The sequence below is a fragment of the Nicotiana sylvestris genome, chromosome 4 (assembly GCF_000393655.2).
Source record: "Nicotiana sylvestris chromosome 4, ASM39365v2, whole genome shotgun sequence".
Classification (NCBI taxonomy): domain Eukaryota; kingdom Viridiplantae; phylum Streptophyta; class Magnoliopsida; order Solanales; family Solanaceae; genus Nicotiana; species Nicotiana sylvestris.
In genome coordinates, this window is record NC_091060.1 from 11,392,453 (window position 1) to 11,406,096 (window position 13,644).

Genomic DNA, 13,644 nt, shown 5'->3' on the forward strand with positions numbered 1-13,644 from the left:
CCCAGATAATAGAAAAATATCAAAACAAGCTACCAAGATTCCTTCCTAGTGATGAGGGAATGACTTTTCAATTGTTAGGCTTGGCATTTAGCCACAAATTTGCTCATCAGAATCAGCAGAGCCTTCTCCAATTTCAACATTATTAACTTCAGTTAGCAAGTTCCCGAGGGGATTCTCATACTCTATGTCACCAGGCATCATCCCCACAAAGTGTGCATCATGATGTGTAGGTAAAGGATTCTGCACGATATTCTGGATGTCACTGTCTTGGATCACAATCAGATTTTCCTGGATCATCCTTTCTATTTCTCTTTTCAAATCCCGACAGCTTTCAACATTGTGCCCCTGGGCATTGGAATGGTATTCACACCTTTTAGAAGGGTCAAAGCTTCTAGCACGTGGGTCCACATGATTTGGAGGAATAGGTGCAATCATGTCATAATGCTTTAATTTCTCAAACAAACTTTCATAGGACCCTCCTATTGGTGTAAAATTATCTTTCAGCCTTTGTTCCCTTCTATACCCCTGGTTTGGATGTCGGTTATAGGGCATTTGAAAATTTTGTGGAGGCTGGTGGAGATTTTGTGGTGCTGGTGCTCGCCTTCTGGGTGCCTTGGTGGCCGGGCAACATACCGATGTGGAGCGACAGAGTATTGTGGGTTCTGAGGTGGATAACAATGCTTCGGGGAGTCATGGGAAACCTGATGAGGCTGCTCATACCTTCGAGATGTTCTCCTGGGACCTCTTCTTGACCCTGATGTCATCATGATTTCTTCAACCTTCTCATTTGTGTCGCTAAAATTATCAGATTCAACCCGGACAGCCTGAGTTGCGGCTTTAAAAACTGCTTGACTTATAATTTTGCCTGTCTTCAGACTATTCTCTATCATTTCTCCCATTTTGATTGCTTCCGAGAAGGATTTTCCAACTTCGGACATCATGTTTTGAAAGTAATCTGGCTCTTGCGCTTGAAGGAAGACAGTGATTAGCTCGTGGTCATCCATGGATGGCTTAACTCGAGCTGCTTGCTCTCTCCATTTAATGGCATATTCCCTGAAACTTTCGCTTGGTTTCTTCTTCAGGTTTGAAAGGGAAATGTGGTATGTGACAATGTCAATGTTGTATTGGAACTGATTGACAAAGGCCTGTGCTATGTCATTCCAGACGTACCAGCGAGATGTGTCTTGATCCAAAAACCATTTGGATGCTACTCCCGTAAGGCTTTCCCCAAAATAGGCCATCAGCAATTCTTCGTTTCTTCCCGTACCTCTCAGTTGATTGCAATACCTTTTCAGGTGGGCTTTGGGGTATCCATGTCCATCATACTTTTCAAATTTGGGAGTCTTGAAACCAGGAAGTAAGTGGACATCGGGGAACATACATAGATCTTTGAAGGCAACACACTTTTGACCTGCCAACCCTTGCATGTTTTTCAACCGTTGTTCTAAGCTTTTCTCTCTTTGGGCCACTTCTTCCTGTACCATCTTTCGGGCAGGCTTCTCAACATTTGCAGGAAGATCAAACAAGTACGAGTGGTACTCAAGAGAGTGGTACTGCTCTTGCAGTGTAGCGAATTGTCGCTCATGGGCCCATGATTGACACATTTCGGTCATTTGTTGTTTCAGTATTCTATTTTTCTCAAACATCGTAGGCTCTTGTTGAACCCTCTGACCCTGAGTCTCTTGAGCACTTGTAACAGCTTCAATGTCAGTTATCATTTTTCCTTGGATCTTGTGTTTCCATCTTACCACAAACCGACCACCTCAACTTTCTTTGCAATTCAAAACAAAACATGTTAGAATGGACTCAGTCGGTCCTTATTATTATCAACATTTTTTATTTTTTTATGTTTTTCATTTCGTTTTAATGGTGATCGAACCTGATGTGGGTTTCCTACTTATCATGTGGAAACATGAATCAGATCTTGCGTAGTTCGGGAAGATCATGAATAAAGTAAATAAACTAATTTTTTTTTTATTTTGAATTTTTCATTTTATTTTTTCGAAAGAAAGACTTATAAAGAAGAAAGAGAATATTTTTGGGATTTTGATTTTTCTTAACAATTTTGCAAATAAAGACTTCTAAAGAAAAAAGATATTTTTTGAATATCGAACTTTTTTTTTTTTGAATATCGAAGAAAAACTTCTAAAGAAAAAGAAAATATTTTTGAATTTGGAGTTTTATTTTAAAATTATGAAAGAAAGACTTCTAAAGAAAGTATTTTTGAATCTTGAATTTTCTTTTCAATTTTTGAAGGAAGAATGAAAATATTTTTGGATTTTGAGAAGAAATTAAAAGAAAATATTTTTGGATTTTTTTTAAAAAAGAATTGGGGTCTTAAAGAAAGACTTTTCTAAAGAAGGAAGTAAAGGAAAATATTTTTTGGATTTTTTGAAAATGGTGGACTAGAACCGATAAGGTTTGCCTACGTATCTCACATCCGGTGAGAATTAGACCCGTGTAGTTCGCCCAGTTTTGACGGAATAGGAAAACATGACACTTGAAAATTTTGGCTCGTTTTGAAATGACTTTTTTTTTCCAGAATTTTGGCAGATTTTCAGAATTTTCTAAATACCTACCTCTCACTTTTTGTTTCTTTTTTCTTCTTTCTCCTTTTTTTTTTGATTTTCTTTTTTTTTCTTTTTTTTTCATTTTCTTTCCCTATTCTAGAAGCCAGTCAACATGCAAGCCGAAACAGACAGATACGCAAGTAGCACCTAAGCTGCATCAAGATGGTCTTTTGATTTTTGGGTACACCTGTCCTAGACGGACCCAACCCCTGTGTTGAGTCCCCAAAGTCAAAATGCACATGATGCAAACAAGCATTCCTACTAGGGATCCGACATGAAGCTATGTTATACTAGGTTTAAAACCTGGGTTTATTTGTTCTAGACCTGGCTTACCCAAGCGGACAGCTCGAGCCGAGGGGGAGGGGGGGCAGCGTACCGGGAATACAGAAGCTTCACCGGCTTTGCAACTTGTCCGAACCTCGTTCTAAAATTTGGTATATGACTCAAATATAAGAGAAGTCACACGAAGTGCACACTTCTCCATGATTTAGAAGACTCAGAGAGAGGAAGGGTTTCGTAGCAGTTTATATACAGTTCAAAGAATATCAAAGCGGTAAAAGTAACAATTAGCCCATTAGGCCCAAACATGTAACAAAATCAGATAATGGATAAATCCAACTATAACAATTCATCTAAGCTCGAATTCTCGAACCCTGAACCAGAGATTCTGGGTTCAATCCCCAGCAGAGTCGCCAGAGCTATCACACCTCCCTTTTTACACACCCGAAGGTAGATATAAGGGAGTTTTTTCAATTTAAGTGACATCATTCGAAATGGGATTATTTATTCATTTTTTTATTCAGAGTCGCCACTTGGGATAGTTTGTTTTCTGGTGTCCCAAGTCACCGGTTTATTTTAAAATCCCAAATCGAGGAAAATTCGACTTTCCTTTTTGAAGTTTGCGAACCAGAGATTCTGAATAAGGAATTCTGTTAACCCGAGGGAAGGTTTTAGGCACCCCCGGATTCCGTGGTTCTAGCACGGTCGCTTAAACTATCATAAATGGCCTATTATCTGATTTTAAATACATGTTTTAGCCTATTGTGTAATTTTAAACTATTAACCGCTTTTAATTAATTTTAAGAAAGATTCAACGTTATCTAAAATGCGTCTTTGGACCACGCCACATGAAATGCACCCACGGTCCGCGATACATTTTATTTAACGTTGTCGAGATTTGGATTTGGGTCACATGAAATGCACACCCGAGTTTAGGAAAGTAATTTTTTTTGAATAGCGTGCCTAAAGCAACTACACATTTTCTATTTTTGCGAGGGCCATGGAAAATTCAACTCAATGGCACGCCTCGAATTCTAAAGAGTTAAAATTAATGAGATCAATTTTCTACACATTTTCTACACATTTTCTATTTGTACTAGGATGGACCTTTAACTAGCTTTTCTTTTTCTACTTCTAGCCTTTTGACCTCAAATGAGGACCTACGAACGAGACCTCGACAAACAGGAAAAAACTCGAGCTAAACCCCAAAAATGAGATCAATGGACAGAATACAAAGCTGCTGTGTTTTTGCCATTTTTAGCTAGATTTCGGACTGAAATAGTGATGTTTTGGAGGTTGTTCGACTGGAATTTTTGGTGGTGAAGGAAGTTGGTTTACTGCTGGTTTTAATGGAGTTCGGAAATGGCGTCGCCGGTGGTTGGTTTCCGGTGAGGTTCTTGAGAGATGAGAAGATTAGAGTGTAGTCCACAAATCTGTTCGAACCACTGGTTCGTGTGGGGTGCGACGAAGAAGATGAGGTTCCAGGGGGGGAGTCCTTGATCTGCGGTGGTCAGATCTGCGTTCCTGCGGCTGTCAGCTTTTCCTAGTCTAGTTTTTTTTATTATTTTTTTCCTTTTTGTGTATATCAGCTGCTCCCTTTGTTATTACACTGATCCTTCTTTGTTAGGTAACTATTTTCAGGCGTTGGCCTTTGTCAAAAATGATGGAAATGGCTGATTCGTAAGGTTTTTAGGCGTGAGATTTTGAGAAAGCAATGGAGGAAGAAAAAGGGAGCTGTTTGCTCCAGCTGAAGCAGGCACCGTTTTTCTCTGTCTGTGCCGGGGTCCCCTCTTGGCTGATTAGTTTTAGCTTTTGTAGGGGTAGGGTCTAGGTTTATATTTTGTGTTTTTGCTCATTAATCCCTAGGTCTTTTGTGTATTAGGTCCTTAGGGTCTTTTTTTATTTATTTTTTATTCCAAAGACGAGTCTAAAAGGGTCCCTAGGATTAGCTTAATGGATAGTTGGATATTGAGCTTAAGGAATGGGCTAGAAACTTGGGCCCTTATGACTAGCTATGTTTAAAATTAGCTTGATTAACTAAAAATATTATCAAAAATATTAATTAGCTCTACTTAAGTAAAAATAATTATTAAATTAAGACTGACCATTAAAATAAAACTATATTTTTTTTGGTATTTTTTCAAGATTTAAAAAATGACTACAAAACATTAATAAGCCTATTTTTTGTAATTTTTGTTTTCTTGTAATAAAATAAAAGTAAAAGAGTAAAACTAAGTTGAAATTGCTATATTAGGCCTAAATTAAATATTTACGTGCTAAAATATGAAAAATCTTGGGGAGGGTCAAAAATCACATGTCTACACCGATCGGCTTGTATTCTTGATCTCAGCCAATTATTCACACAAAATGAACATCATTGTGTGCTAGCAACGGGTTGTTTGTCACATTAAGAAGGTCCTTGCCATTCGTCACTACGATTAATTTTTCAGAAATGAGTCTCTCTATGGCTCTTTTCAGAGTCCAACAGTCATCAGTGCTATGCCCCGGGGCACCTGAATGATATTCACATCTAGCATTTGCTTGAAATCCATGTGAATCAGGATGCATATGGTGGGGAGCGATGGGCTCAATCACGCCCATTTGCTTCAGTTTCTGGAATAGACTAGAGTATGATTCGGCCAATGGAGTGAATATTTCTACTAGCCTCTACTCTCGACCATAATCCTGCCTGGGACGAGCATTGTAGGGTGCTCGAAAATTTTGCTGCTGAGGTCGGGGGGCCATTGGAGCTGGTGCCCATACCTGCTGATTGGGAGTCCGAGCATATGATTGAGCATTGACCACTAAATATTGTGGTGGGACCACAGAGTATTGAGGAATTGGCAGGGGATAGTAATGTTGAGGGTAGCTGGATTGTCCCTGCTGAACTTGCACATAAGGGTGTGATGCCCTTCTTTGAATTCCTTAGATCCCGAAGCCATCATGGACCCTTCATCTCTCTTCTTTCTATTTGCCAAACCTCCCGACCCATTTTGGATAGCTTGGGTGGTGCTTTGAGAGTAGCTTGACTTACAATTCTACCAGTCTTGAGGCCATTTTCGACAATTTCTCCTTTTTTTGATTGCTTCTACAAAATGTCTGCTCATTGCGGACATCATGTTTTGGAAGTAATCAGGCTCTTGAACCTCCAAAAAAAGTGTGATCAACTCGTAATTATCCACTGGTGGCTTAACTCTAGCCGCTTGCTCCCTCCACTTGATGACATACTCCCTAAAACTTTTGGTTGGCTTTTTCTTCATATTGGACAAGGAATTACGATCTGGCGCAATGTCAATGTTGTACTGAAATTGTTTGACGAAGGCCTGGTCCATGTCAACCCAAACATGCCAGTGAGATATATCTTGGTCAATGAACCACTCGAAAGCTACCCCCACAAGGCTTTCCCCAAAATAAGCCATCAACAACTCTTCTTTTCCTCCTGCACCCCTCAGCTGGTTGCAATACCTTTTTAAGTGGGTGATAGGGTCACCGTGTCCATCATATTTCTCGAATTTTGGGTCTTGAACCCTCGTGGCAAATGGATGTGAGGGAACATGCATAGATCACTGAATGAAACACTTTTATGACCACCTAGTCCCTGTATGTTCTTTATATTATGTTCAAGACTTTTCATTTTCCTAGCCATCTCATCTAGCTCAATTGTCGTGGCGGGCTTTTCATTTTCCACTGGTAACTCGTATTGAGGAGTCTGATTGTATGGAGCTGAGACCCTGAAAGCCATATTTTGAGAATAGTATTGGCCATCAACAGCATGATATGCTGACTCATTGTTTGGCCTTATCAGAAGAGGTGGTGGCGGGATTGTATATACCGGTGCGCCAGATACGACAAGAGGGGTGTTCCTGACCGATGCAACTGGAGGTCGCATATTAGAGGTACCGGGGGTAGCATTGAGGCTATAGTTTGGCATATACTGTGGTGGTAGAATATGATTGCTCGTTGCATGGAGCGGTGGTTGAGTAGCCTGGGGAATGGTGGAAGTTCCCTCTGAGGGACCCTGGGGTGGAGGTCGATCGGAAACCCAAGCTTGATATACATCTGACAGTTGTTGTCTCAATTTTCTTATTTCCTCTGACTCTTGCTCAACTGACTGACCCTGTGGATTGTCATTGACCAACTCGATTTCATCACTATTATCCATTACCACCGCTCCCTTAGATCTTGTGAAGTAATGATGTGTTGCCAGTTTCACCACAAACCAACCACCTTAAGCTTACTATATAAGAGGTAACAAATGTGTTAGGGTTAAGCATTTTACAGATAGGAATCATACGTAGATATGCTATGCTTCTAAAATATTACCATCTCTAACATGTTTTTGTAAGGCTTCATGTTTCATTCGAGCTTATCAGCTTGTTGTTTATTGACACTATTATTTCCTCCTCTCTTTTTTAATTTTTTTTTCTTTCACTCACCTTGTTTTGATCCCTCACTTTAGAGTCATTAAAAAATATTTGATCGAACCTTTTGTGGGTTGCCTACGTATCATGTCTCCGCATGAATCAGATCATTATGTAGTTCATGCATATGACACATTTTTTAGACAAAACAAACATCTTTTTGGTTCATTTTCGAATTTTTCTAAACAAAATCTTTTTCATTGATTTTCAATATATATATTTTTTGATACAGGACTCAAAAAAACAAGAATTACATAAAGATAAACATTTAAACAGGACCAGATTTGACTCAAACATACCCTTTTTAAAATAAAATGCAAAATAACAAGACTCAAAACAACAAAAGACTCTTACAAACTCAAAGATAACAAAAGAATAATCAAAAGAACTGCTAAATAAAGAAGACTTTGATCTCTGCATTAGAATCCACCAGTATCACTGTAATCAAGGAGCTTGTTCCTGCAGCTGACCCCCAATATTGCGATATATCCTCTCCAAGTCTGCAGATATATGACGAGCAACATTCAATGATACTTCTGCAAACCACTCAAGCGTCATTCCCCGGCAACTCCTGCATGCTCTTGAGGTATATGTGGCTACTTCGAGGATCTTTCCCTTAATGTATTCCTGAGCCACATGCAACTCTTGATTTTGCTGACCACGGGTCTCAGCTAGATTCAGCGCATCACACTCTTGGTCCAAGGCCATATCTCTCTGGCGCCGAACTTCTAGCGACTCCGCTTCTAACCGATTGATCATACTTTGGTAGTGATGTCTTTATACTTCAAACTCCATGATCTGGCTCTCCTTTCTTGACTCAACTCCCCCTATCTGCTCCCTCAGACCTTGGATTAATGGAGCGAAACCTCTACGCTCATGATCATAGACCACCTTGAACTGGGCTTCTCTTTCTTCTTATTTTTGAGCGGTAGTGATCACTTTTTTCTGCCTAATTTGAGCTTTGACTACTCGCCTCTCTTGTGCCCACTGGGCCTTTTCCCGCTCAAAATCAGCCCGTTGTATGTCCATGGCTGTCTCCAGAATGCTCTTATCTTCTTGTAAAATGTCAATACGAGATTGGAACTCTTGTGCCACTTTCTTTTGGTTTCTCTAACTCTGGCCTCGATCTCCTCCTCCCAATCAACTTCATATCGTATGGATCTTTCTGGCCTTTGCTTAGGGATAGCCTGGTTGTGAAACCACTCAAGGTATGCGAGGCTTACCTCCCCACATTCACGATCAGCTACCATCTCGTCCAAATTAGAAAATCGACCACCGAACCAAACTTTTTATGCATATGATTCACTTGGAGTTTTCTCTCCCTTGAATTCCCACACGAACGAACGCATGTCCAAAATCGGGGGCCTCTTTTGCTCTCTCCCTAGCTAGCACATGACGCGTAGAGGTGCGTAGGGTTAGAAACATTTGAAATGAGTATGAAGAATGGTCGATACATTGACATATACATGACCCTAGCAGAAGGGAACCAGTAATAGTTCCAAGTGATTCTATCAGCACTCAATGAACCAAGTATTGTCCGCCAGGCCCTCACTGGAAGATTACAACTTGCAGCTTTGTCTAAGTGACATCCAATGTAATTAAGCCAATTATCATAGACATTTACTACTATTGGATGATGATAAAGGTTCTCTATGAACCACATATGCAGCAGAATGTTGCATCCCTCAAAGTAATCTTCACCTTCTTGACAACTGGTCAAAGCTCGAAAAATATCTCCCAAAATCATGGGAAGAATGATATGATCCTCGCTACTTTGCAAATACGATACTACCGCAATCAATCGAATTCTGATGCGTCTACCACGCTCTGGAAAGACTATGATCCCTAGAAATGATATCATGAACGCGAAGATTCTCAACTCCCTCCAAGCGTCGTAACTCAACTGGTTGACGAATTCTATGCCCGAGAAGTTCTCAAACCCTTTCTCATCCCCAAATTTGTCATAAAGATATTCCAAAGGAACCCAACCTTTATTTAAGCAAACAATTGGAATTCGACGGAGGCATAACTTCTTTAAAAGTTGTTCACACCAACGTTTCTCGGAGCAGCAGGATTTTTCCCATGAAGGTCTCTCTCCAATCCGGTGAACCCACCTAATTCTTTCAATGTAGGCGTCATTTCAAAATCTTTGAACCTGAAGATATTGTTCACGGGGTCCCAAAAACCCACTAGAGGCTCGATTAAATCTCTGTTAGGTTTAATTCCCATGATGTTTGTGAGGAAATTGAGGTGCTTAAATACTTGATTCCGTTCCCATGTAGCAAAACTAGCCCACCAATTGCAGAGACTACTCGAGGTCTTATCTCTGATCAAGAACATAGGAGGTCTCTCGTCCCTTACTCTTTTCTGACTGCTTCTTTGTGGAGAACTCATAGTGAACCTAAGAATAAGATAAAAAGGGGCAGGACTTCCCTAAACTATATGCAAATTCTGGTCATTCTTTTTTTTTCCTTTTATTCTCTTTTTTTGTTGCCAATTTAGGACTAGATCTATTATTATTATTATTATTATTATTATTATTATTATTATTATTATTATTATTATTATTATTACATATTATTTTTTTGAAATTATCGGACACAAAGGTTGAGATGATAAAAGCAGGAAAAATGGTTATTATTACAAAGACGGCCTTTTGATACTTCCATAGAAGGTATAAAGGACGTCTCAGCAAAAACAGCCAAACATAGGAACAAAATGATAAAAAAATAGATAAAATAATAAATAAATTTAAAAAAACTATTTTTATGAAAATGACCCTTCGCTACTTCGAGAGGGGTTCAAAATCCATCTCAGTAAATATAACCAGACAAAACTAGATAAAAAAGGGCTACTTTTGTGAAAATAGCCTTTCGGTACTTCCGAAAAGGTTTAAAACTGCTTCGACAAAAAATGGCCAGACATAAGAGCAAAATGGTAAAAGGTGAATAAATATGGATAAAGAAGCTATTTTTACAAAACCAGCCCTCCAACACTTCCTAGGAAGATTTTAAGGCTGTCTTGGCAAAACAGCCGGAACATGAGGGTAAGACAGTAAAAAGGTGACCAAAATAGCCTTTTTTTGAAAATTTTATGCGCATGCAAAGTTTTATGCTCCCTTTTTTTGAAAAACGTGGGTTGAACCCGATGGAGGTTGCGTACGTATCTCACATCCGGTGAGAATCAAAACCGCGTAGTTCGGTGAAACTTGGTACTTTTCTCTTTTGTTTTTTTTTGTTTTTTTTACGAAAATAAATCTTTACAACTCACACCAGACTACTACAAAATCTTCTTTTTAAAAAAAAAATAAAAGGTTTATTTGCACTAAACTAGGAGAATAATTTTTTTCTTTTTTTTTTTACTAATTCCGCTACACTAATTTTCTAAAGCCGGTCGACAATGCAAGTAAGCCTTCCAAATGATGTATCAAGTAGCACATAAGTGAACATGATGGTCTCTAAAAGGATACCTGTCTTATACGGACTCGACCCATGTGCCGAGTTTCGCTAAGTTAAATGCACGTGATGCGCATAAAGCGAACCTACTAGGGATATCCGACATGAGATTTGTTCTTCTAGGTTTGAATTCTGGTGGAGAAGGTATCTAGACTGACTTACTCGAGCAGACAACTCGAGCTTAGGAGGGTCAGTGTACCGGTAGCATTGCTTTCCAGCTTAACTAGTGGTGCTCCCCGCCTAAAACATGTGTGATTAAAATCCTTCACCGGGTGACAAGCACCTCATCTATCTCAAAGAAAGTGGGTTATGTCAAGCAAATGCCCAATTTTTAATTTCAAGAAGACTCAGAGGGGGTGCGTGAGAAAACAGTTTATATGTACAGTTCAACAATATCGAAACGGTAAAAAATGAACAGGTAGCACATTACGCACAAATAAATCACAGTATTTACAAAATTAATAAAGCCAAATAAAAAGTCAACATGTACAAGCTCGAATTCTTATTAGTCCCCAGCAGAGTCGCCAGAGCTGTCACACCCTTTATTACCCCCGAAAGATATAATGTGTGTTGATGTTATGAATTGTTGTAGGTCAAAGAGTTTTTTCAATTAAAGTGACAATTTTGAAATAGGGATTATTTTATTGTTTAGAGTTGTCACTTGGAATTAATTTTTGGGTGTTCCAAGTCACCATTTAATTAAATCCCTAGTTAAAGGAAGGTTTGATTCTATTTTTATCGGTCCGCGAAAATAAAATTTGGGTAAGAAATTCTGTTGATCGGGGAGAAGGTACAAGGCATTCCCCGAATCCCGTGGTTCTAGCATGGTCGCTTTATTGACTTAATGTTGGCTTGAATTAATCTTGGACAAACTGTGATTTATAAGATTTTCATGTTTTACCTATCCACTTTTATTTTTTGATTATTAGATTTATTAAAAAAAGATTTTCTGGATAAATTATATTGTCATAACTACGCTACGCGAGCGAATGCGTGATCGAAATAAAATTTATTAATTTTATCATAACAACACTATGCAAGCGAATTCGCAGTTATGACAAGGATTATTAGTATATTATTACTTTTGAAAAAAAAGTTACTACATTTAAAGGAACTAATTAAATATTAACTATTGCACTACGCAAGGGAATCTGCGATGCTCATCAAAGAATTAACTAAAACTAATGGGTATGGTATGCAATTATTGAATGTTAAATATCACACTGCGCGAGCAATTCCATGAGTTAAAACGAGCCTACTAATTGCCTAATATTTAAATTAAATAATTAAGAAAGAGATTAAGTTATTTTAATTAGTTTAATAAAACAACTTATTCGAATTTATTATTTAGAGAAATACGACACATGAATTTGGACAACCTTTATTTGTTTTGAGGAAATGAGCCACCAGAGGAATCACCAACAGTTGAATAAAGAGAACGGGCCAACAACTTATTGAAAGAAAATATGGGTCACTAGCTTATTTATTAGCATTGGGCCAATATGCATCTTTATTAAACACGGCCAAATATATTATGATTCAAGATTAACCCCATGTATACTGAAGATCTTACGTGGCCCCCTTTTTTATTAAATCTATTTCATTTGTGCACATTATTCCCTTGGCCCAATTCACTCAACAAGAGTAATCAGTGGCCTCTTAATTTTCTTTAACTAAATTTACTCACATTCTATATGTCAAAATTAAATTCAAAACATTCACCTTGATAAAATAGCTATCTTCTATCATTCAAATACTAACAAACACTCTAAATTAATAACATGCTAATCATGGAAGATTCACAAAAAAGAAAACTCATTTTTTCCTTCACTTAACAATTATAAAGCAGATTGATGGAAACTTCTAATTGCTCACTTTTTCTTAAACTGGCACAACAGAAAGAAATAGGCGAAGGGATTATCTCATTTAATAAGATATCTTCATAATTCAAATGAGACTTTATCAATGTGAAAGGGATATAATGATAGCAAAGACTCAAACAACCTACCAGTATATTGGAACTCCAAAATTTAAAAGAAACAAGAAAAAAAATTTCACATCCAATCCATTGTGGTAAGTCTATGGTAGCTTATCTTTCCAATAACTAAATAAAACTACAAAGTGGTGTTTCAACTAACATGTAAGGAGCAATTTCAAACTAGCAGTTATACATTCACAAGGTTGCGTCATGCATACTACGTTAAAACACTTAAACAAATGGCCAAATGAATTCAGCTCTACTTCAACAATCAAAACAAGTTCCAATATTGGTTTATTGCTATGAAAATCTACATTACAAAGGTTCAAAAGTTACCTGAAGAGCAGAAATATGATGCAACAGTGAAAAGTGAGCAGAAACAGCAGCAACACAGCAAGAAAATAGCACTAAGATGGACGTTTGAACAACACAAAAATCTTAGAGTAGAAGCCCAGACCAAGTTCTAAAAGACTTTATTTTTTGAAAGAGTTTTAACTCTAAGAAACCTTCACCAAACTCACAATTTCAGCTTACTATTATATATTTTTAGCTGCTGATTTTTATCTAAACTTTTTGTGTATCCAAACAACTCCTAAAGATGTTATCTAAGTGTGATAGATTCTGTCCTCTTAAAATATGAAAGGAGCAGCCCTTAAGTAAGCAAAGAAAGTCACTTTTGGACAACTTTTGGTTTACCAAAAGTCTGTCCAAAAGGACCGACCTTTGTTCACCAAACACTGCTCTAGGATTGCCCAAAGGGGCAAAGGACAGTCCTACAACATAACATGACAGAAGCATGGAGGACAATAGTACTCTCAGCCACCCTAGATGTTAAAGTAAACAACTTTGTACCTTAAAACATGATCAACTCACTTAACCTTCAGATTTTATCAACAACAATACCAAACTAACTTGCTCAAACCAAATGAAAAACGAGTAAC

General features: G+C 38.0%; 1 protein-coding gene across 1 annotated transcript; it reads right to left on the reverse strand.

The window, feature by feature from the left end:
* Window positions 1–5,887: 5,887 nt before the first annotated feature.
* LOC138889251 (uncharacterized) lies at window positions 5,888–7,011 on the reverse strand. The gene is made up of 2 exons (XM_070172531.1): window positions 6,404–7,011; window positions 5,888–6,314 (listed from the first exon to the last, which is right to left on the reverse strand). Exons 1-2 carry the CDS (start codon window positions 7,009–7,011, stop codon window positions 5,888–5,890), a joined length of 1,035 nt encoding a protein of 344 aa, XP_070028632.1.
* Window positions 7,012–13,644: the final 6,633 nt, after the last annotated feature.